The sequence below is a fragment of the Carcharhinus amblyrhynchos genome, unplaced genomic scaffold (assembly GCF_965287045.1).
Source record: "Carcharhinus amblyrhynchos unplaced genomic scaffold, sCarAmb.v2.hapA scaffold_40, whole genome shotgun sequence".
Classification (NCBI taxonomy): domain Eukaryota; kingdom Metazoa; phylum Chordata; class Chondrichthyes; order Carcharhiniformes; family Carcharhinidae; genus Carcharhinus; species Carcharhinus amblyrhynchos.
In genome coordinates, this window is record NW_027649781.1 from 5,990,481 (window position 1) to 6,012,734 (window position 22,254).

Consider the following 22,254-nt stretch of genomic DNA (forward strand, 5'->3'; position numbering starts at 1 on the left):
AACCCCCTCAACTCCGGTATCAGCCTAGAAAACCTGCTCTGCACTCCCTCCAAGGCCAAAATATCCTTGCGTAAGTGCGGCGACCAAAACTGTACACATTACTTCAGCTGCGGCCTCACCAGTGCCCTATACAGCTGCAGCAAGACCTCCCTACTTTTATATTCAATCCCCCTCGCTATGAAGGCCAGCATCATTAGCCTTCCGGACCACCTGCTGCACCTGCAGGCTGGGTTTTTGCGACTCATGCACAAGGACCCCGAGGTCCCTCTGCACCGTCGCCTGCTGCAGTTTTTCGCCACGTAAGTAATAGTCCTTCCTACCATTATTCCTACCAAAGTGGACCACCTCGCACTTGCCAACATTAAATTCCATTTGCCAGTTCCTGGCCCATTTGCCCAGCCTATCTAAATCCTTCTGCAGACTCTCCACACCCTCCGCGCAATTTGCCGTTCCACCAATCTTGGTGTCATCAGCAAATTTCGACACCATACACTCAGTTCCCTCCTCCAGATCATCTATATAAATGGTAAATAGCTGAGGCCCCAGCACTAGTGGAGTGCCCCTGGGGCACTCCACTAGTCACCAACTGCCAATCCGAATAGCACCCATTAACCCCCACTCTCTGCCTCCTATTTGACAGCCAATCCTCTATCCACGCAAACACCCTACTCCCAACTCCATGCCTCCTTCCCTTATGCAATAACCTCTTGTGAGGTACCTTGTCAAACGCCTTCTGAAAATCAAGAAACACCACATCCACCGGCTCTCCTCTATCCACCGCCCTGGACACATCCTCATAGAACTCCAATAAATTCGTCAGACACGACTTCCCCTGAACAAAACCGTACTGCGTCTGCTCTATCAAGCAATTCCCCTCAAGATGCCTCGCTATTTCCTCCCTGATGACGGATTCTAACATTTTACCTACAACAGACGTTAAACTAACCGGCGTATAATTCCCTGCCTTTTGCCTGCCACCCTTCTTAAACAACGGCGTAACATTAGCCGTTTTCCAATCTTCCGGCACTTCCCTGGAATCCAACGACGTTTGGAAAATAACCACCAAGGCATCCACTTTCACCTCCACCATTTCTTTCAGATCCCTCGGATGCATTCCATCCAGTCCTGGGGACTTGTCCACAAACAGTCCCTCCAGTCTGTCGAGCACCGCCTCTCTAGTAACAATAATGTCATTGAGACCCTCCAGTCCTACCATCTTTCCATCGCTAACAGCCGGCAAATTATTCACGTCCTCCTCCGTGAAGACCGAAACAAAAAAGTTATTCAAGACCTCAGCCATTTCCCCATCCCCTAAAACTAAGTCCCCCCTCTCATCCTCTAAGGGTCCAATGTTCACCCGAGCCAGCATCTTCCTTTTTATATATTTATAAAATCTCTTGCTATCCTTTTTTATACTAAGCGCTAGCCCAGCTTCATAGTTTATCCTACCTTTCTTTATCAACTTCTTTGTCATTCTTTGTTGACATTTAAACCTCTCCCAATCCTCTTCTCGCTCACTACCCTTTGCTACTCTAAACGCCTCCGCTTTTAATTTAACACTTTCCTTCACCTCCTTCGTTATCCACGGCTTATTACCTCTCCTCCTACGGTCCTTTTTAACCATTGGAATACATTTCTGCTGAGCACCAAGAAAGATCTCTTTAAAGATCCTCCACTGCTCCTCAGCAGACCTACCCTCCAACGCGCTCCCCCAGTCAACATTCGCCAATTCTTCTCTCATCCTACCGTACTCCCCTCTGTTCAAACAAAGGACGCATGTCCGGGAACCCACTTTCTCCTCCTCCATCTGCATCAGAAACTCCCCCATACAATGATCACTCTCCCCAAGAGGATCCTTCACCACAAGGTCCCTAATTCTACCCGCCTCATTACATAACACCAGATCCAAGATACCTCGCTCCCTCATCGGCTCCAACACACACTGTTCAAGGAAACTATCCCGGCAGCATTCCAAGAACTCCTCCTCGAGCCCTCCGCGTCCAACATGGGTTGACCAATCAATATGTAGATTGAAATCCCCCATAATTATGGCCATTCCATTCCTGCATGCCGCACTTATTTGCACGTTAACAGCCCGCCCCACCTCCAGATCATTATTCGGGGGCCTATAGACGACACCCACCAGCGTCTTCCTCCCTTTGCTGTTCCTAATCTCCACCCACAACGATTCCACTTTCTCCTCATTGGTTCCTATATCATACCAAGCTACCACCCTGATGCTATCCTTAATCAGCACAACTACGCCCCCCTACCCCCACTTTTTCCTCCCGCCTATCCTTCCTAAACACTTGATACCCCTGGACATTCAGCTCCCAGTCCCTGTCACCTTGCAGCCACGTCTCTGTAATGGCCACCAGATCGTATCCATTTGTGCTGATCTGCGCCACCAGCTCATCCACTTTATTCCAAATGCTTCGTGCATTCAGATAAAGTGCCTTCATCCCAGCCTTCACCTGGACCCTATTTGCCAGAACGCCACCAACCCTACTCACGCCCCCTCCTCCCTTTATTATTGGGACATCCTCGGCCTCTTCCCTTACCTGCACCCTCTCCTTAACTTTAGACCCCGTAATGTCACCTACCCTCGCACCCTCCGCCCCCCTCCCCCCCCTCCTAATTAGTTTAAAGCCCTACCTACATTCCTATTTACACGATCGCCAGGACTCTGGTCTCAGCACGGTTGAGGCCATCCCCATCCCACCTGAACAGGTCCCACCTACCCCAATACTGATGCCAATGCCCCATAAATTCAAACCCATTCCTCCCACACCAATCCCTGAGTCACCCATTCACTTCCTTAATCTTATCAACCTTACGCCCGTCTGCACTCGGTTCAGGCAGTAGCCCAGAGATAACCACCTTGTCGGTTGTATTTTTTAATTCCATTCCCAGCTTTTCATACTCCCTCCCCAGATCCTTAGTTCGCATTTTGCCCACGTCGTTGGCACCCACATATACTACTATGACTGGATTCTCACCCTCCCACTCCAGGTTCCTCTGCAGCCCAGATGTGACATCCCGGACCCGAGCACCAGGCAGACAACACACCCTTCTGTGCACTTTGTCATTGTGATGAAGGACAGTGTCAATACCCTTAACCCCACGATCCCCAATTACTACTACGTTCCTTTTCACCTTCTCCTTGCCTATATCCTGTGTCTGCATCACTGTACTGTGTGCAGTTTGCTCACTAACCTCACCTTCCTCGTTCTTGTCCACACTGGAAGCAAGAACCTCAAACCTGTTATGCAGATTGAGAGGCTGAGGCATCCGGTCCCCACCCTCCTTCCTCCGGTCCCCACCTTCCTTCCTCCGGTCCCCACCCTCCTTCCTCCTCTCAGCAGCCCCCTCTTGTTCCTGACCAGTTAGCCGGGGGTGGATGTCTCTTGCACCCCATTGACAATGGCACCCTCTCTCCCCCTGATGAGCCTCAGTGTCTGCAGCTCAGAGGCCAACTCATCTACCTTGAGCTGGAGCTCCTCCAGCAACCTGCACTTACTGCAGACATGGTCACTGGGAAGGACCCTGGGGTCCACCAGCTCCCACATCATACAGCAACAACACATCCCATGCCTCTCCATTATTCCCTGTAGTAATATTGAAAATTTCCACACGAACTTACCTGGCCCTTTTTCTCCCTAGCCCTTTGATCCTAAGCCCTAATATCTTACTCTGCTTCCCTCTCACTCCGCTGCCTGCTGTCTACACCAGGCCTCCTTTTAAACCTGGCACTGTTTTAAAGCCTGCTCACCCACAAATCCCTGCTATCCACTCCCTTAGAATTCTTAAAGTGGTAAATACAAAAAGCCCGCAAAAATGCTTTTCAATGATTTAAACAGTTCTACAAGGTAAGTTCTTACTACAAAAGTGCTTTAAACTTATTTAAATAGGTTTTTAACAGGTAATTTCTTATCTGGCTCTCTGCTCCTTCACTTGTCTGCTCCAGCAAACAGTGGAAGGCTTCACCGTATATATCAATGTTCCTTCACTGCCCGAGAAGTCAAAATCCTGTAGCTCCCTCCCTAGCAGCACTGTGGATAATCTCTAAACTGTCTGTGCTTTATATGCTCTGTCTGAGGCCAGAACTCTCCATTCACCTGACAAAGAGGGAAACCTCGAAAGCTTGTGAGTCTATTATCAAATAAATCGTTTGGACTAAAACCTGGTGTTGTCAGACTTTTTACTGTGTTTACGCCAGTCCAACGCCGGCATACTCACATCATGATGTACGTACACAGAAAGACGTCTCACAACACCAGCTTAAAGTCCAACAGGTTTATTTGTAGCAAATGCAACAAGCTTTCGGAATAGGCTGTTCCTTCGTCAGGTGGGTGGGAGTTCCACACTGGCGGGTGTACCTGCACTGCAGGGAGAGCAGCGATAGAGGCGGGGCGTAGAGGGAAGGGGCAGAAGGTCAGTGGAATAGGGAGAGGGGGAGGGGGAACGCAATGAAGCGGACGGGGAACAGGGCGAGGGGAGTCCCCGGCACTGAGGGACAAGAGATGCAGCCAATCACCTCCAAAGTTCCGCAATCCCGCCTCCCTTCAGATGAGTGACAGGCGCTCCGGCCAATCATGCTCCCCAATTGGCAACGCCCCTGGAACGCTGCGTGTCAGCGGATAGGGCCAATCCGTTTCCGGCTCCCCTGATACCGACCCTCTCTCAGTCTGAGTGACAGCGGCCCTGACCAATCGCCCTCCACCTTCCGGGGACGGCCTGCTTTTATGTCAATAAGTCATACTGACCTAACGGTCGGAAACCCGCCTCTTAATCTGAATGAATGACACAACAACCAATTGACTTACGGACAACTCAAAAACCCGCCTCCCTCACGATGACTGACAGGCGGTTGAACCAATCGCATTTCAGACTCTCCAAAAATCGGTGTTCAGGCGCAGAGCGACAGTGGCGCGAACCAATCGCCTTCTGAGCTTCATGAACCCCGCCTCCTCAGTCTCTGTGACCTGAGTCTTCCCGGTGTCAAGAGCACCCACTTCTTCTCTGATTGACAGTTATTGCGACCAATCGACAGTCCCACCCCTGTCCCCCCTTGTAAATGACATCCACCCTGACGAATCGGCTTCTCTATTCCCCTGAATCCCGCCTCCCTCGCTCTGAGTGACAGGGACTCCGGCCAATCGGCTTCTCCATTCCCCGGAATCCCGCCTCCCTCACTCAGTGACAGACGCAAACAACATGTTGAGTTTCTGCTTCTTGGATTTAATGATGAACTGGGGAATCTTTGAGAAAAACTGTTTCTATTCCAGTGGTTCTCAGATTGTTTTGTTTGAAGAATCATTTTACAAATGTAATCACGGAGCCCCCAATGTAAATTATAATTCTTTATAATAACCACAATATGAACAGGTTCCATCAGTTTACAGCTGGCAGGAGGCAGGGAGACGGTGTGAAATTATGGGATGGATCTGTTAGAGACCTTTAATCCCGCAGATTGTCAGCGGCGCCGAGTTTTTCCCGTCGTGATTCAATCCCGGGCTGAAGATGGGAAAGATTCTCTCAGTGAAAGTGTGGGTGTAAGTGTGGAGATGGGACATGTTGTCCGCATTGTAAAATGACACCTGTCCACCCTCATAGTCCAGGAAAACCCCGATCTTCCGGGGATTCACACTCGGGGTGAGGCGGGTCGGTGAGGGGGAGGTGAAGGCACAATAATCACTTCCGGGACTCAGCTCCACAATCCACAATCCGGACTCAGGGATCGGGGAGATAACCCCTTTCCTCTTCACAGACTCTCGGGCCACTCCCAGATCCCACCATGTCTTCTCCCCAACCTCCACCTCCCAGTAATGTCTCCCTGATGTGAATCCCTCTGATCCCAGGACAAAGGGCCAGAAATCAAACCTCTCCGGGGTGTCAGGGAGCGGCTGCTGTTTGTCTCCGAATCTCACACTGGTCCGGTCCTCAGACAGGATGAGCCGGGGATACGCTGTGTGCGGATCCAGAGTCAGAGAGGCTGGAGCTGGGGGAAAGTGAAAATAACACAGTCAGTGATTTAGAGAGAGGGGGTGGGGAGGAGGGAGAGTGTGAGGAGTGAGGAAGAGAGGAGAGAGGTTTGTGAGGGGCAGGGGAGAATGAGGGGGAGGACAGTGTGGGAGCAGGAATGGGATGGCAACATGGAGCCGGAGGGAGGGGAGAGGAGGGGGAATAGACCAGAAAGGAGAGACAGGGCAGAGCGGAGAGAAGATAGTGAGTGACAGAGAGATAGGTAGGGGGAATGAGAGGATAGGTGGAGGGGTGCAGTTGGGAAGAGAGAAAAGAGGCAGGAATGAGAGGGACTGGAGGGAGCCGGAGTGTAAAGAGGGAGATTGAGAGTGGGATGTGGGAGATTCAGAGTGGGATGTTTTGAGTGTGGAAGCAGGAGAGAGAACGGCAGAGCGGATGACAGGGATTGGGATAGTGGGTGAGAAAGAAAGAGCAGAGTAGAGAGAGCATCTGGAAGGCAGATAGTGTGGGAGGAAGAAATAAACAGACCCTTCCGTGTAAAGAGAGGATGGGAAATAAAGCAGGAGGGGCAGGGAAGAATGTGAGAGAGAGGGAAAGGGGAGAGAGTCTGAAGAGAAGAGAGTGAGGGGGAGAAGGATACCAGAATGATGAGGGAAGGGGATAGGAGGTGAGGTGGAGAGAGAGTATGTGTCGATGGGGGAGAATAGGAAGGTGCTGAGAGAGAGTGGGTGAGGAGCAGGGCCAGGGAGCAGGAGGGACAAATGAGTGGCTGGCAGGAAGATGGGATGATTGTGGGAAATGGGAGAGACATTGCGGGACAGATTGATTTCCAAGTTAATTAGTATCACAAGTAGGCTTACATTAACACTGTAATGAAGTTAGTGTGAAAATTCCCTAGTCACCACACTTCAGTGCCTGTTCGGGTACACTGAGGGAGAATTTAGCATCGCGAACCAGCATGTCTTTCGAACTGTGGAAGGAAATCCACGCAGACGTGAGGGAGAACGTGTAGATTCTGCACAGACATGGCCCAAACCAGGAATCGAAAGCGGCTCCCTGGCTCTGTGTGGCAGCAATGTGAACCACTGAGCCACCATGCCACACAAAGTAGGAAGAAGAGAGGAATTAAAGAGGGAGAGACAAAGGAAGAATGGGAGGTGAGTGAGAGAGGGAGAAAGGGGAGGGAGAGAATGTAGGTAGAAAGAAGTTTGTGGGGAGAAGTGGGGAGTATGTGAGCAGAGGAGCGCATAAGTGACAGGGAGTGGAAGGAGAGAGAGATAGCAGGGTTGGGGAAGGAGAATTTGAGAAAGGGAAGACAGGCTGTGAGAAGGAGAGTGGGGGGGTGGGGGTGACGGTCAAGGTTGAGGAGAGAGGGAGAGGGGACAGAGGTAGAGGAGAGAAAGCTGGAGACAGCGGGTGGGAGGTGATATCTCTGTGAAACATTGTGTAAATGTCACTGTACAGATTGTTCACAATCCGAGTCTGTAAGATATCACACAAAACCTCAATTCCAAGAACAAAAGAATTCAGAACAGGAGTAGGCCATTCGGCCCCTCGCGCCTGTTCTGAACAAGATCATGACTGATCTGATTGAATATTGACAGTGATCCGGCCTCTGCTGCTCACTGGGGTAGAGAATTCCAACACAAATGACCCTCTGATAGAAAACAAAATCTCATTTCTGTATTAAATGCGAGATTGCTAATTTTCAAAACGTGCATTATACAAGACGCCATCACAAGGGAAACATCCACTCAGCATCAATCCTGTCGAGTCCCCTCAGTGTCTTCTACGTTTCAATAAGATCACCTCTCATTCTCCTAAACTCCAATGGATATAGGCCAAATCTGCTCAGGCTTTCATGATAATATAACTGCCTTCATCCCAGGAATCAGTCTCTAATTCAATGGTCATTTCTTATATTATGTATATTAATAATTTGCATAAGGGAAGTCAATGTACTACTGCTAAATTTGAGATGACACAAAAATAGGTGGGAAGGCAAGTGCTGAGGATGACAGGGTCTACAGAGGGATAAAAAAAATTAGGTGTGTGGGTGAAAACTTGGCAGATGAAAAATAATGCAGGAAAATGTGAAGTTATGCAGATTGGTGGGAAGAATAAAGGAGCTGGATATTATTTAAATAGGGAAAGACTGCAGAAAGCTGCAGCACAGAGGGATTTGGGATCCTTGTGCATAAATCACAAAAAAGCTGGCATGCAAGCTCAGCAAGTGTTAGGGAAGACAAATGGAATATTGACCTTAATTGAAAAGGGAATGGAGTATGAAAATAGGGAGGTCTTGCTAGAACTGTACAAGTGACTAGTTCGGCCACACCTGGAATACTGTTTTCATCCCCTGAACTCAGAAAAGACGTGCCACCATTAAAAGCAGTCCAGAGAAAGTTAATTTGATTGATTCCAAATATGGCAGGATATTTTTAACAATCAAGGCTAAGTAAGTTGGGCCTGTACTCATTGGAGTTAAGAAGAATGAGAGGTGACCTTATTGATACATACAGGATTCTCAGGGGGCTTGACAGCTTGGATGCTGATAGTTTGTTTCGCCTTGTGGGAGAGTCCACGACCAAAGGGCATATTCTCAGAGCAAAGGCTTATCCATTTCAGACAGAGATGAGGAGGAATTTCTTCTCTCAGAGGTAGTGAATTCTTGGAACTCTTCACCGCAGAGAGGTGTAAAGACTGGAACATGTCTTTGGGGCTGAGAGAGACAGATTTTTAATCAGTAATGGAATCAGGGTTATGGAAATAAGGTGGGAAAATGGAGTTGGAGGATTATCACATCAGACCAGTCCTGATCTCATTGAATGGCAAAACAGACTCAATGAGCCAAATGGCCTACCATTGTCTTATGATCTCATGATCTTACGGAAGGAGATCAAAATATTGCACATTACTCCAAATGCAGCCTCACTAAGTCCCTGTATGCTTACAGGCACAATTTTTTAAATGTGATTGCCCTGACAAGAAACACTAACATTCCATTTATATTCCTAATTACTTGCTGTAAATGCAGACTAAGGTTTTGTGATTTTTACACTAGGACACCCAGGTCCCTCTCTACACTAAAGTTCTGAGTTTCTCAGTGCGATATCAGACCAGACCCCAAATTTGTTACAATATTGGATGAGGCTCCATATTCGGTTGTGTTCAGAATGGGAACAATCAACGTTTTTTTTGGTGCACAGAACAACTTGGAAATCCCAGTTGCTGAAGAAAGGTATAAAGCCATGAGATTCAATAATTTGAAAGAAATACAATAATTTTTGAGACAGCGTCAGGTTGGCAATGCTGCCTCACAGCTCCAGAAACATGGGTTCAATTCCAACCTTGGGTCACTGTCTGTGTTGAGGTTTGCACGTTCTCCCTGTGTTTGCATGGGTTGCCTCCAGGTGCTCCCGTTTCCTCCCCACATCAATGATGTGTGGATTAGGTGGATTGGCAATGTTAAATTGCCCCTTTAATTTTTGTGTGTGAGTGTGTGCCCTGTGATGGATTGGTGTCTTAACACCCTGTGCCTGTCGGCATTGTCTCTGACTCGCCAGGACCCTGAATTAGAGTAAGTGGGGAAGTGAGGGATAATTTTTTCTATGAAAGAGTCAACAAAGCAAACAGTTAATACTATATATCTTATACATGAATAATGAATGAGGTAACCATGAATTAAAAGGAAATCCTAATTACTCACTAAGAGGATAAAGCCATGAGATTCCATAATTTGAAAGAAACACAACGCACAGTGGTGCATTGGTTCGGCTGCTACCTCACAGCTCCAGGCACTGGTCTCACACACACCTCAAACCTCATGTTAGATGACATGACCGAGGCAGAACACACAGACTTTCTCAATAATCTGTCCAAATGTCAATGGTCACCATTCATTAAAAACCTTCCATAAATAATGGAGGATCAGGTGACTGGCATTAATGAGGAACAACAAGATGCTTTTATGCTTATAAGAATAGTAGAAATAGAGAAATGAATGAGATTTGAAGTAGATAAATTTCCCCAGACTTGGTGGTCTCTATCTCAGATGCTGAAAGTCATGACTGTCAAGAAAGTTGATGCATTGGTGGCTATCTTTCAAAATTCTACAGACCCTGCAATTGTTCCTGCAGATTGGAAGGTGCAAATGTAACTCCGATGTTTAAGAAAGAAGGGAGAGAGAATATGGAGAATGAAAAACTTGTTAGCCTGACATTAGTCCGAAGGAAAATGCTAGGATCTGTAACAAATGATGTAATAACTGAACACTGAGAAAATAATGTTGAACTTGGGCACAGTCTGGATTTCTGAAAAAGAATCAGTTTAACAAACTGCATAGGAACAGGCCCTTCGGCCTTCCAATCCTGCACCGACCACGCTGCCCAACTTAACTAAAACCCTCTACCCTTTTGGGGACCATATCCCTCTGTTCCCTCCTATTCATGTACTTGTCAAGACACCCCTTAAAAGTCACTACGGTATCCGCTTCCACTACCTTCCCTGGCAACCCAGTTCCAGGGACCCACTCTCTGAGTAAAAAATTTGTCCAGATCAATTTCCATCTGCCATCTCTCCGCCCAAGTCACCAACTGCTGTGTCCCCTGATGGTCCTCATCGCTATCCACAAATCCACCAACCTTTTCGTCATCCGCAATCTTAGTAATCAATCCAGTTACATTTTCCTCCAAATCGTTCATATATATTACAAACAGCAAAGATCCCAGTACTGATCCCGAAGGATCACCACTTGTCACAGCCCTCCATTCAGAAACACACCCTTTCATTCACCCCTTTGCAGCAGGCGACGGTGCAGAGGGACCTCGGGGTCCTTGTGCATGACTCGCAAAAACCCAGCTTGCAGGTGCAGCAGGTGGTCAGGAAGGCGAATGGGATGCTGGCCTTCATAGCGAGGGGGATTGAATATAAAAGTAGGGAGGTCTTGCTGCAGCTGTATAGGGCATTGGTGAGGCCGCAGCTGGAGTACTGTGTGCAGTTTTGGGCGCCGCACCTGCGCAAGGATATTTTGGCCCTGGAGGGAGTGCAGAGGAGGTTTACTAGGCTGATACCAGAGTTGAGGGGATTGAGCTATGAGGAGAGGCTGAATAAACTAGGCTTGTGCTCATTAGAGTTTAGAAGAATGAGGGGAGATCTCATTGAGACGTATAAGATGATGAATGGGATGGATAGGATAGAGGTGGAGAGACTCTTCCAGCTCAAAAAAGACAGTAGGACTAGGGGGCACAGCCTCAAGATAAAGGGGAGGCAGTTTAGAATGGAGTTGAGGAGGAACTTCTTCACTCAAAGGGTGGTGAATCTCTGGAATTCTCTGCCCGTTGAAGTGGTGGAGGCTGCCTCGCTAAATATTTTTAAGAAGCGGGTTGATGGGTTCTTGATAAGAGAGGGGATTAAGGGTTATGGGGAGAGGGCGGGAAAGTGGAACTGAGCCACGACAGATCAGCCATGATCTTATTGAATGGCGGGGCAGGCTCGAAGGGCTAGATGGCCTACTCCTGCTCCTATTTCTTATGTTCTTATGTTCTTATTCCTACGCTCTGTCTTCTTTGACTTTATCCACTTTGCTAGTTCACCTCTAATCCCATGCAACTTTAGCTTCTGCACCAGTCTGTCATGAGGGACCTTGTCAAAGGCCTTACTGACGTCCATGTAGACATCATCCACTGCCCTACTCTCATCAGTCATCTTTGTCACCTCCTCGAAAAACTCGATCAAGTTCGTGAGACACGACCTCCTCTTCACAAAACCATGTTGGCTCTCACTAATATGTCCACTCATTTCCAAGAGGGAATATATCCTGTCTCGAAGAATCCTCTCCAATAATTTCCCTACTACTGAAGTAAGGCTCATCGGATTGGAATTACCTGGATTATTCTTGCTACCCTTCGTAAACGTAGGAACAACATTAGGTATTCTCCAATCCTCTGGGGCCTTCTCTGTAGCTAGTGAGGATGCAAAGATTTCTCTCAAGGCCCCAGAAATTTCTTCCCTTGCCTCTCTCAGTATTCTGGGCTATATGCCATGAGGCCCTGGGGATATGGAGGGCATTAGATATGACGAGAGGTTGGAGAAGCTTGTTTTGTTCTCACTGGAACGATGGAGGTTGAGGGGCGAATTGATAGATTATGAGGGGCATAGACAGAGTTGATATTCAGAAGCTTTCTCCCAAGGTGGAAGAGTCAATTACTAGTGAGCATAAGTTTAAGTTGCGAGGGACAACGTTTATAGGAGATGTACGAGGTAAGTTTTTTTACACAGAGGGTGATACGTGTCTGGGACTCTCTGCTGAGAGAGGTGGAAGGAGATACGATAGTGGCTTTTAAGGGGAGTCTTGACAAATACATGAATAGGGTGGGAATGGAGGGATATGGTTCCCGTATGGGCAGGGGGTTTTAGTTCAGTTGGACAGCATGGTCGATGCAGGTTTGGAAGGCCTATGGGCGTGTTTCTGTGCTGTAATTTTCTTTGTTCTTTGATATGTTGACCTTCATCGTGAGAGGATTTGAGTATTGGAATGGGGATGTTTTGCTGCAATTATATAGCACATTGGTGAGGCCACACCTGGACTACTGTGTGCAGTTTTGACCACCTTATCTGAGGAAGGATGTCCTTGCTATAGAGGGAATACAGCGAAGGAGTACCAGGCTGATTTCTTGGGTGGCAGGTCTGTCACATGAGGAGAGACTAAGTTGGTTAGGATTATAGTCACTGCAGTTTAGAAGGGTGAAAGGGGATCTCATAGAAACTTTAAAATTCTAACAGAGTTGGACAGGATAGATTCGTAAAGAATGTTCCAAATCGTGGAGGAGCCTGGAATGAGGGGTCATAGTTTGAGGATAAGGGGTAAACCTTTTAGAACTGAGGTGAGGAGAAATTTCTTCACCCAGAGGATGGTGAATCTGTGGAATTCACAATAACTGAATGTAGTTGAGGCCAAAATGTTGTGTGATTTCGAAAAGAAATTAGATATAGTTCTTGGGGCTAATGGATCAAGAGATATGGGGAGAAGGGGGGATCAGGATATTGAATCTGATGATCCACCATGATCAAATTAAAAAGCAGAGCATGTTTGAAGGGCCAAATGGCCAACTCCTGCTTCTAGATTCTATGTTAACTAGAGAACTATCTGGAGTGGCAGTTATCTGTCAACCACCTGAAATCAGTTCATTCATGAGTGTTAATCAGTGCAGCAGGAAGTAAAACTAGCAAGCGACTCAGCAGACGGTCTATAAATAAGACACACCTTTCAAAATGCATGGCCAGTAATAGGTGCATGAGACAGGTGACTGCGCTGGGCTGGGATGGAGACTGAATGAGGGGCGAATCAGGTTCATGCAGGAATGAAATGCACAGGGGAAAGAAATGTGGTTATCATTGGAATTATTCTAAGTTAATTAAGTGAGTAATTTAATTAAATTTAAGTAGATAACATGAGGAACAATGCAAGATAGGTGTTATGTTGCAGTTGAGGAATGTGTGATTTTGGATGTCCAGGTAATCCATGACTAACACACCTACAGAAAGTGTAGGCAGCTGGAGGACTTCCAGATCAGAATGAGTGAGTTAGAGGCTGAACTGCAGACACTGCACAATGAAAGGGAATGGGAGAAATCCCTGGATAATTTGATCTGGAATATGGTCACATCTCTTAGAATAGGGTCATTTGTTTTGGTCAGCAGTGAGTGACAGGAAGATGTGATCGAGAGCGAGACAAGGAAAGGGACTGAGCAGACAGTAATGGAGGAACCTCAGACTTCGCAGTTGTTGAAAAGAGTTGAGGTGCTTATAATATGTGTGGATGAAAACAAAGGCTGAAAAGTGAGTGAGCAGTCTAACCATGGCACTATGATACAGGAAGCCTATCAAGTGGGGGATAACAAACAGGAATGTGGTTGCAGTAGCGGACAATATAGTGTGGGACACAGGTACTGATCTCTGCAGCAAAAGCGAGAGCCCAGACAACTCAGTTGCTTGATCGTACCAGAGTTCTGAGCTGGAGAGGAATTTTCACTGTAAGTGGGAGGATCCAGTTGGCATGGACTATTTAGGTACCAAAGACATAGACAGGACAAGCAAAGAAGATTGTCCTGGTCCACTCCTCTAATGGTCAATCAGGGTGATATTGTGGGCTGGGACACTGAGGTTGGAGGGAAGTGGTCACACAAGCAGGGGTATTTGGGATGTCTGTAAAGGGCTTAGTCACCATGAGAGGCTCAGTACAAATTAAGGAGCAGAACCTCAAAGGTAATAATGTCTGGATCATTACCTGAGGTAGATGTAAACTGGCAGAGGGAAAATGAGATGGCAAAGATGAATGTTCAAAGGCTGGTGTCTGTCATGGGCATTGGCACCAGTATTGGGGATAGTGGGTTGTTTTGATTTGATTTATTATTGTCACATTTATACTGTGAAAAATATTGCTTCTTGCAGGCTATACAGATGAAAAGTACTATTCATAGAGTACATATGAGAGAAGGAAAGTATAGGATGCCGAATATAGTGTTACAGTTACAGATGGGGTGAAGAGAAAGCCAACTTAATATATGATAACACCAATCAAAAGTCTGATGGCAGCAAGGAAGAAGCTGTTTTTGAGTTGGTTTGTACGTATTCTCAGACTTTTGTATCTTTTTCCCGACAGATACAAGAAGTTGGAAGAGAATATGTCCAGGGTGCACGGGGTACTTGATTATGCTGGCTGCTTTCCCTGAGGCAACGGGAAGTGTAGACGGAGTCAATGGATGGGGGACTGGTTTGCATGATGGATTAGGCTACAACTTGGTAGTTTGTTGCAGTTTTGGTCAAAGCAGGAGCCATATCAATGCTTTCTATGGTGCATCTGTAAAAGTTGGTGAGAGTCATGGTGGTCATGCTAAATTTCCGAAGCCTCCTGAGAAAGTAGAGGCACTGTTGATCTTTCTTAACTATCGTATTGGCATGGAGGGACCAGGACAGGCTATTAGTGATCTGAACACCTTGAAATCTGAAGCTCTCGACCATTTCCACTTCCTCCCTGTTCTTGTAGCCAGGAGCATGTCCTCCAATACATTTCCTGAAGTTGATGACTCTCGTTCACTTTACGACATTGAGGGAGATTGTCGTCACACCATTTTGCCAGATTCTCTATCTCTTTCCTGTAGCCCATCTCATCATTGTTTGAGATTTGACCCACTACGGTTGTATCATCAGCAAATTTGAATATTGGGCTGGAGGGGAATTTGGCCACATGGTCATAGGTGTTTGAGGAGTATCGTCAGGGACTGAGGAAATAGCCTTGTGGAGCACTGGAGTTGAGGATGATCACAGAGGAGATGGTGTCACCTGTCCTTACTGAATTGCAGTCTGTAGAAAAGAAATCTCGGATCCAGTTGCAAAAGGAGGAGCCAAGCCATAGGCCAGGGAATTTCAAGATGAGTTTTGTAGGAATAATGGTGTTGAAGGCTGAGCTGTCGTCAATAAATAGGAGTCTGACATAGGTGTTCTTGTTAACTAGGTGATCCAGGTTTGAGTGTCGGGTCGGGGAAATGGCGTCTGCTGTGGACCTTTTGCGGTGATAGGCCAACTGTCGTGGATCCAGTCAATCTGGGAGGCTGGAATTGATTCGTGCCATGACTCACCTTTCAAAGCATTTCATAATGGTGGATGTTAGAACCACCAGACGGTAGTCAAGTTAAAGTTTATTTATTAGTCACAAGTAAGGCTTACATTAACACTGCAATGTAGTTACTGTGAAATTCCCCTAGTCGCCACAGTCTGGCCCCTGTTCCAGTCAATGCACCTAACCAGCATGTCTTTCAGAATGTGGGAGGAAACCGGAGCACCCAGAGGAAACCCAAGCTAACACATGGAGAACGTGCAAACTACACAGACAGTGACCCAAGCTGGGAATCGAACCCAAGTCCCTGCTAACCACTGTGCTACCTTGCCACCTCCCCCCCTCCCCCATGCTGGGACAGTCTACACCTGAACTGCTGGGATGAGTGTTCCAGGAAATTGCATAACACGGGAAGTAAAAAGGGCTTCAAACTAAACTCAGAGGGTAAGCTACTTTGAATACATTTGGCAAATCCAGGGGGAGATTCAAGGCAAGAAACCATGAAAATAATATGGGAAATGGGGATCAGAGAATAATGGGAATGGACAAACAGATAAAACCTACGAATACACCAAGTGTCAAGACTAATTAGTACAAAGATAATAAAAATATGAAACTAAAGGCTCTGTATCTGAATGCACACAACATTCATAATAAAGTTAACAAATTGATAACACATATTGAAGTAAATGAATATGATCTGATTACAGAGACATTGCTGCAGGAGGAAAGGATAACATTTACTCATATTCAAGAAGAATAGAAAGCTAGGTAAAAGTGGAGTGGGAGCACTGTTTATCAAGGGCCTCATTGGTGCAATAGCTGGAGATGATCCTGGTTCAGGAAATCCGGATATAAAATCGGTTCGGAGATGAGGAATAGTAGGGGAAAGAAGTCAATAGTGGGAGTCGTCGACAATCCTTGCAACAGTAGCCACAATGTGGGTCACAGATGAAGAGACAGTAATAATCATGGGTGATTTTCATCTAAATATAAACCAGAAAAAACAGGCTGTAGTTGCCTGGATGGGGAGTTCACAGAATTCTATTGAGGAAATTTCTCATAGCGGAACGTTCTAGAATTAACCAGAGAGTAGGTTATATTAGACTTGTCTTTATGTAAAGTGACAGGAATAATTAGTGAATTCTGAGTGAAGGCAGCACTTGGTCGCCGCAACTACAATATGATTGAATTTGAAATCCTGTTTGAAAGGGAAAAGAGAGGGTCTAAGTTCGGTATTTTAAACTTAAATAGGGGCAACTATCTGATCATGAAAGCTAAGCTAGTTGTAGTGAACTGCGTCCCCAGGCTTGGGGATATATCGACACAGAAGCAAAGGCAGATATTTAAGATGATATTTCAGAATATTCAGAATAAATATATTCCTACTGTAAAGAAAATCCCCAATGGGAGGACCCACCATCTGTGGCTCACTGAAGAAGTTAAGGAAAGGCTCAAATTCATGGAAAAACATATAACTGAGCAAAGATGAATGGCAGGACAGATGACTGATGAGAATGTCAAGAATGGCAGAGATCAAACCCCCACAATAATGTAGCAGCAGCAAAATAGGTATCCAGTGTTCCCACACTTAACATAAGGAGAAGTCACATTGTCTGTACAAACTGGAGACATTTGATATAACTGGAGACTCAATACAACCTTGATCTTCCATTGGATGGTGATGCCCCACCCAGAGGAACAACCTATACAATTAGTCCCTGGTCTTAAAGGGGCCACCGGAAACCCTAATAGAAATGATATAAGGAGTTATTTGCTCTGTTTCCTTTCAAATATTTATACCGGAAATGACAACATCAAAACAGAACACTTCATCATCATCACAATGCTGTTCCTGTGATCTTGCTTGGAAATTGGTTTTCTCATTTTCTACATTCAAATACTGACTGTTCCTTAGAATAATTCCTCTGGTTCTAAAGTGTTTAGGCTCACACTGCAGGAATGAAGGGAGCTTTTGATGATTTCTCTGTGACCAGGAGGTGAGTTATTTTTCTTACTCCTGCTTGCTGCTCCTTTCTCTCTCACTCCTGCTGTGTATTCATGAGGATTTCTTGTCCCCTGTTCCCTCCTCAGGAACGACAGAACATTTTCCCACACTGCAAACCCGCAGGAAACTGGACAGAGATTTTGTTCTGAAGATCAGCCCTCAGAATGGATTGGGCCTCTGATCAAATTCATAGAGTGAGCAGTTTGTTCATTGGTTCACTACCTCAATGGAGTCGCTCAAAAACTCAACCTCACTCAATCCAAACTGTCCTGTCATCCTCCCTATTTTAGATGTAAAGCTTTGATCTCGACTCTGTGACTGTGTGAAACCTGTGGACGTTTATAACCACACTTATATTCCAGATCTTGAACATTTCAATAAGATCACCACATTCCCTCCCTTATCCACTGCAGACTCGCACTTTCTGCATCCATCCTCTTGATGAAGGTGTCGAATTCCACCAAACAGATTATCTGCCGTTTAACACCTACTGTCTGATGCCTGTGTGTCTTCTTGATAAATGATGATAAAAAAAATGTTTCCCACAATGACAGAGGAGACCAGTCCAGTCTCCTGGAGCAATTCCATTTCACATCCTGAGATTGGTGCTCTATTCCTCTGGTTATACAGATCCCTTCACTGCTTTGACACACAGTGCTGATGGCTTCAAACACTAACCCAGAGGAACCTCAGAAAGAGAAATATGAGAATGGGGAGACTGCAGGTATTAACAACTGGAAATGTGAGTATTTAAGCTGGATCTTTGGAGCCCATTCAATATATTTACAACTGGATTGATAAGCAGGACAATTAATATGAGACTTACCGGGGTTAATGAAGTTTATCATTTCTCTCCATGCTCTGTACTGTAAAAGGTCTTTGTACTTTCTGATAGGCAGGGCGGCAGCAGATACTGAGAGTTTGTTAGACTCCTCACTAATCCTGTAAATGGTAAAAATGATGCTATGAATTTGTCTTTGTTAGAAGATTTAGAACTTATTTAAATGGTCAAATTTACAGCATGTTTGATGACAGAGAAAATGTACAAAGTGAAATGCTAATCTTGTTTCTCTAAATGAGAAATAAATAACTTTTAAATTCAAGGGCAGAGAATGGAAACAGCCATCTCTTGAAAAGGTTCAAAACCTGATAACAGACATCACAGACTGCAGGAAATGATAAATATTTAGCCTGTCCACTTGCAGTATGATAAACAAAGTTTGTAGGACAAAGACAAAGACTGAAAACACCCCAAAGCTGAATATCCAATTCTGCAATCCCTGGCCCCACAACTCTCCCAGAATCCTGCACTTCTCTACTTCCGACACCTTGAACATCTCTGATTTCAGTCACTCCCACATTGGGAGCTGGACCTTCAGCTGTCGAGGTCCTGAGCTCTGGAATTCTCTCCCTGATCCTCGCTATCTTTCTTTCTTTTTTCTTCCTTGAAGACGCTCTCTGAAATCTACCTCTATGATCCAAATTAATCTTTCCTTATTTGGCTCTGTGTCAATTTACTTTATAATGCTCCTGTGAAACTCCTTACGGTATTAATTTCCACTAAAGTTCGATACGAATACAAGTGCTGTGTTGTTAAGGACGCAGAGCCAATTTTTATTTCGTATAAACTTAGAATCCATTCTCCCTTTAACCTGAGGCTTTCTCGGGTTGGTCAGGCTCCATGCAGGGACATGGGTGACCCACTCCTTAGAAACATGGACCGCGCGGTTCTCTCAGGTTCAGTGGGAAGGTCACAGACACTAACAGCCAGCATCGGGCAAGTGATCACTTCCGGCCTGGTTGTATTATTTACACTTCCCTGTTATTTATTACAATATCGTTGAACAGTTATGTAAAATCACTGTAATGAGGTGAGTTATCATAAAGTTCTCGTCAGTGTGTATACGCGGAGCTTATCATTTCCTGCAGTGTGTGATGTCTTGGTAACTAATGACCGAACATTTAAAGTTGTGACAACAACCAATAAATAAATACAAAATAACACTTCACTGAGTTTATTTTACCAAACTGCAGAGTTTCAGTAAAGAACATGTCCTACCTTCTCTCCCGACAAGCTTCCTCCTGAAAGAAATGAATCAGGAACAGTGAGGGTGACAGTAACAGATTTCAGGAGCAGTTCGACAGGCTGGTGAAATGAGCAGACTCAGAGCAGATGAGATATCACACGGAAATGTAAAGTGATGCATTTTGGAAGAAAGATTGTGTAGAGTCAAATAAACTGGAATTGAACATCAGTCCTGCTCACAGACACAGTGACTCACACACCGTCCCAGACACACCCACACACTCACAACATGGAACTGGAACCGGATTACAATGGGAGTTCCAGGGGTACATTGAACTCGGGAAACATGGAAACAACCACAAAGCAAGTGTGAAAATCAAGAAAACTCATTCTCAGGAGGTTACAGGAATTCTCGGGAATCTGCAGATAGTGTGGGAGCCATTAGATCCGAGACAACAGGAAAACGGTTCAGGAAGGGACACACAATTCTGTTCAATTCAGTTCGTATTTTTCAGTCAATGCTATATTAATTTCACCATTACCATCAGTTATTTAGTGACTGTGTGACGTTTCCCTGAACTGAGCTGCAATATATTCCCTCACCATCAGAAATATCAGCTGGTCTTTTTGCTCCATCTGTTTCTGCAACTTTGAGAGTTTCTCCTCAGTAGAATTTAAATTCTCCTGAATCTCCCGAAGGTTTCTCTCCATTGGTTTTAGAATCCTCTCCTCTTCTTCCCTGAGGTCTCTGAGTAATCGCTGCTCTTTCTCAGTGAGAATCTGGCGCATTTTGGTGAACTCGGATGTGATATGGGTCTGAAGACTGCTCGACTGTTCCTACCCAATGAAATGTGAAATATAATTAATGTCCCGCGATAGAGCGAACAAACCGAATCGAGATCCCAGAAAATCAGCACAGGGAGACCTTACCCTAACTTCAGAAATCTTCCCTTTCTGTTTCTCTTCCATTTCTAGAACCGCCGATTTCTTCTCTGTGAGAGAATCGAGGGAAGATTTGAGCTGATCCTGTGATTGGGAGAGAAAATCATAGAATGAAAATGCTGGATGTTGAAAATGTGATAAAACTATCAGGTAAATAATATTCCCCTTTTACCTTGTAGATTTCAACAGCTTCTTTAATGGGCATGAAATTATGAGATTTGTGTTCCCGCGAATCTCTACAAATCAGACAGATCAATTTCTTGTCAGTTTCACAAAACAGCTTCAGTTCTTCCTGGTGTTCTTCACAGTGAAGTTTACTTTCCTTCTCTTTCGGATTCAGCTTTAATTGTCGAGCTTTCTCGGCCAGATTCGCTAAGGCCCGATTTACCCTGAGGTTTCTTTCCGGAAACTCCTCTCTGCATTCCGGGCAGGAGTTTATCTCCTTCTTTTCCCAACACTGGGTGATACAGGAGCGGCAGAAGTTGTGTCCACAATCCAGTATTACCGGATCAGTGAAGAAATCGAGACAAATGGGACAAATTGTCTCCTCGGTCCAACTCTGGAGCTGTTGTCTGGAAGCCATGTCCAAACTCAGCACTTCCTGATTCAAACCGCTTTCAGTTTCGGTGTTCCTGCCGCACATCCTCAGTTCAGCTATTTCCCGATGAAGTTCACTGCAGCACTCAGGGAATTATTATTACAGAGTGGGCCATGTCCTCGCCACTTTCACACTGGAGATAACAACTGACGCGGTCTCAAGGATAACGGAGGGAAATCATTGAACTCAGTCGGGGGCAGGTTGGGCTCCCGGGGATGTTGACAGTGGAAAGAGAGAGAGAGAGATGCAGAGACAGAATGGGGAGAAGGGGTGGAGTTGGGAGGGATCGAGATTCCATTACATTTCTCTTCAGTCTGAACCCTGTGCCGATTAAAACCACTCTGGTGAAACTCGGTGTGAGATCTGGATCCAGAAATTGAATTGTGTTCATGACTGCAGCCGCTCACATTAAAACATCAAGTACTATAAATGTCAAGGAGACATTTTACACAGCAGGTATCGGGAAAATATTTAAAGGTTTCCACCTGTGAAGTTTGGTTTGTTTTCTAGAAAGAGAAACTTGCGGTTTTATAAATGTTTATGAATCCCCCCCAGGGACTCCGACCCAGAGAAACATCAACTGATGACGGAGCGAAAACAGAAAACGCTGGAAAATCTCAGCAGGTCTGACAGCATCTGTGGAGAGAGAACAGAGCTAACGTTTCGTGTCTGGATGTCTCTTCGTCAGATTCCAACATCCGCAGTAATTTGCTTTTAGGTGATAAGGGAACATTTGAAGTGGAATCTCCCCTCCAATATTGGGCGGAGTTTCTTCACACAGAGTGGGGAGAATGTGGAACTCGCTGTCACATGGAGTGGTTGAGGGAGAGAGAGTTGATACATTGACAGTTCTGCTCTCCCAGTCCCTGATAAAGTGGAAGCACATCACAGGGTGTGGGGGCAGGACTGTGGGACATGGGAAATGGGAGAGGGTAAAACGACATCCTATTGGGATTGAATCTGAAGAGTTTCCCCCAACACTCGCACTATTCCAGCAAGAAAAAACACAGGCTGTGAAGTTTTCCGATGGATCAGATTCATTAACAGGCATTTTTGTGAAGTTGGGAAAATGGCAGGTA

The 22,254-nt window shown here is 45.7% G+C and overlaps 1 protein-coding gene across 1 annotated transcript; it reads right to left on the minus strand.

Annotated features, from left to right (window-relative positions):
- Positions 1 to 5,450: 5,450 nt before the first annotated feature.
- Positions 5,451 to 21,220, minus strand: LOC145335758 (nuclear factor 7, brain-like). The gene is made up of 7 exons (XM_080181483.1): positions 20,750 to 21,220; positions 20,566 to 20,661; positions 20,239 to 20,472; positions 19,966 to 20,055; positions 19,669 to 19,691; positions 18,436 to 18,551; positions 5,451 to 6,001 (listed from the first exon to the last, which is right to left on the minus strand). Exons 1-7 carry the CDS (start codon positions 21,218 to 21,220, stop codon positions 5,451 to 5,453), a joined length of 1,581 nt encoding a protein of 526 aa, XP_080037609.1.
- Positions 21,221 to 22,254: the final 1,034 nt, after the last annotated feature.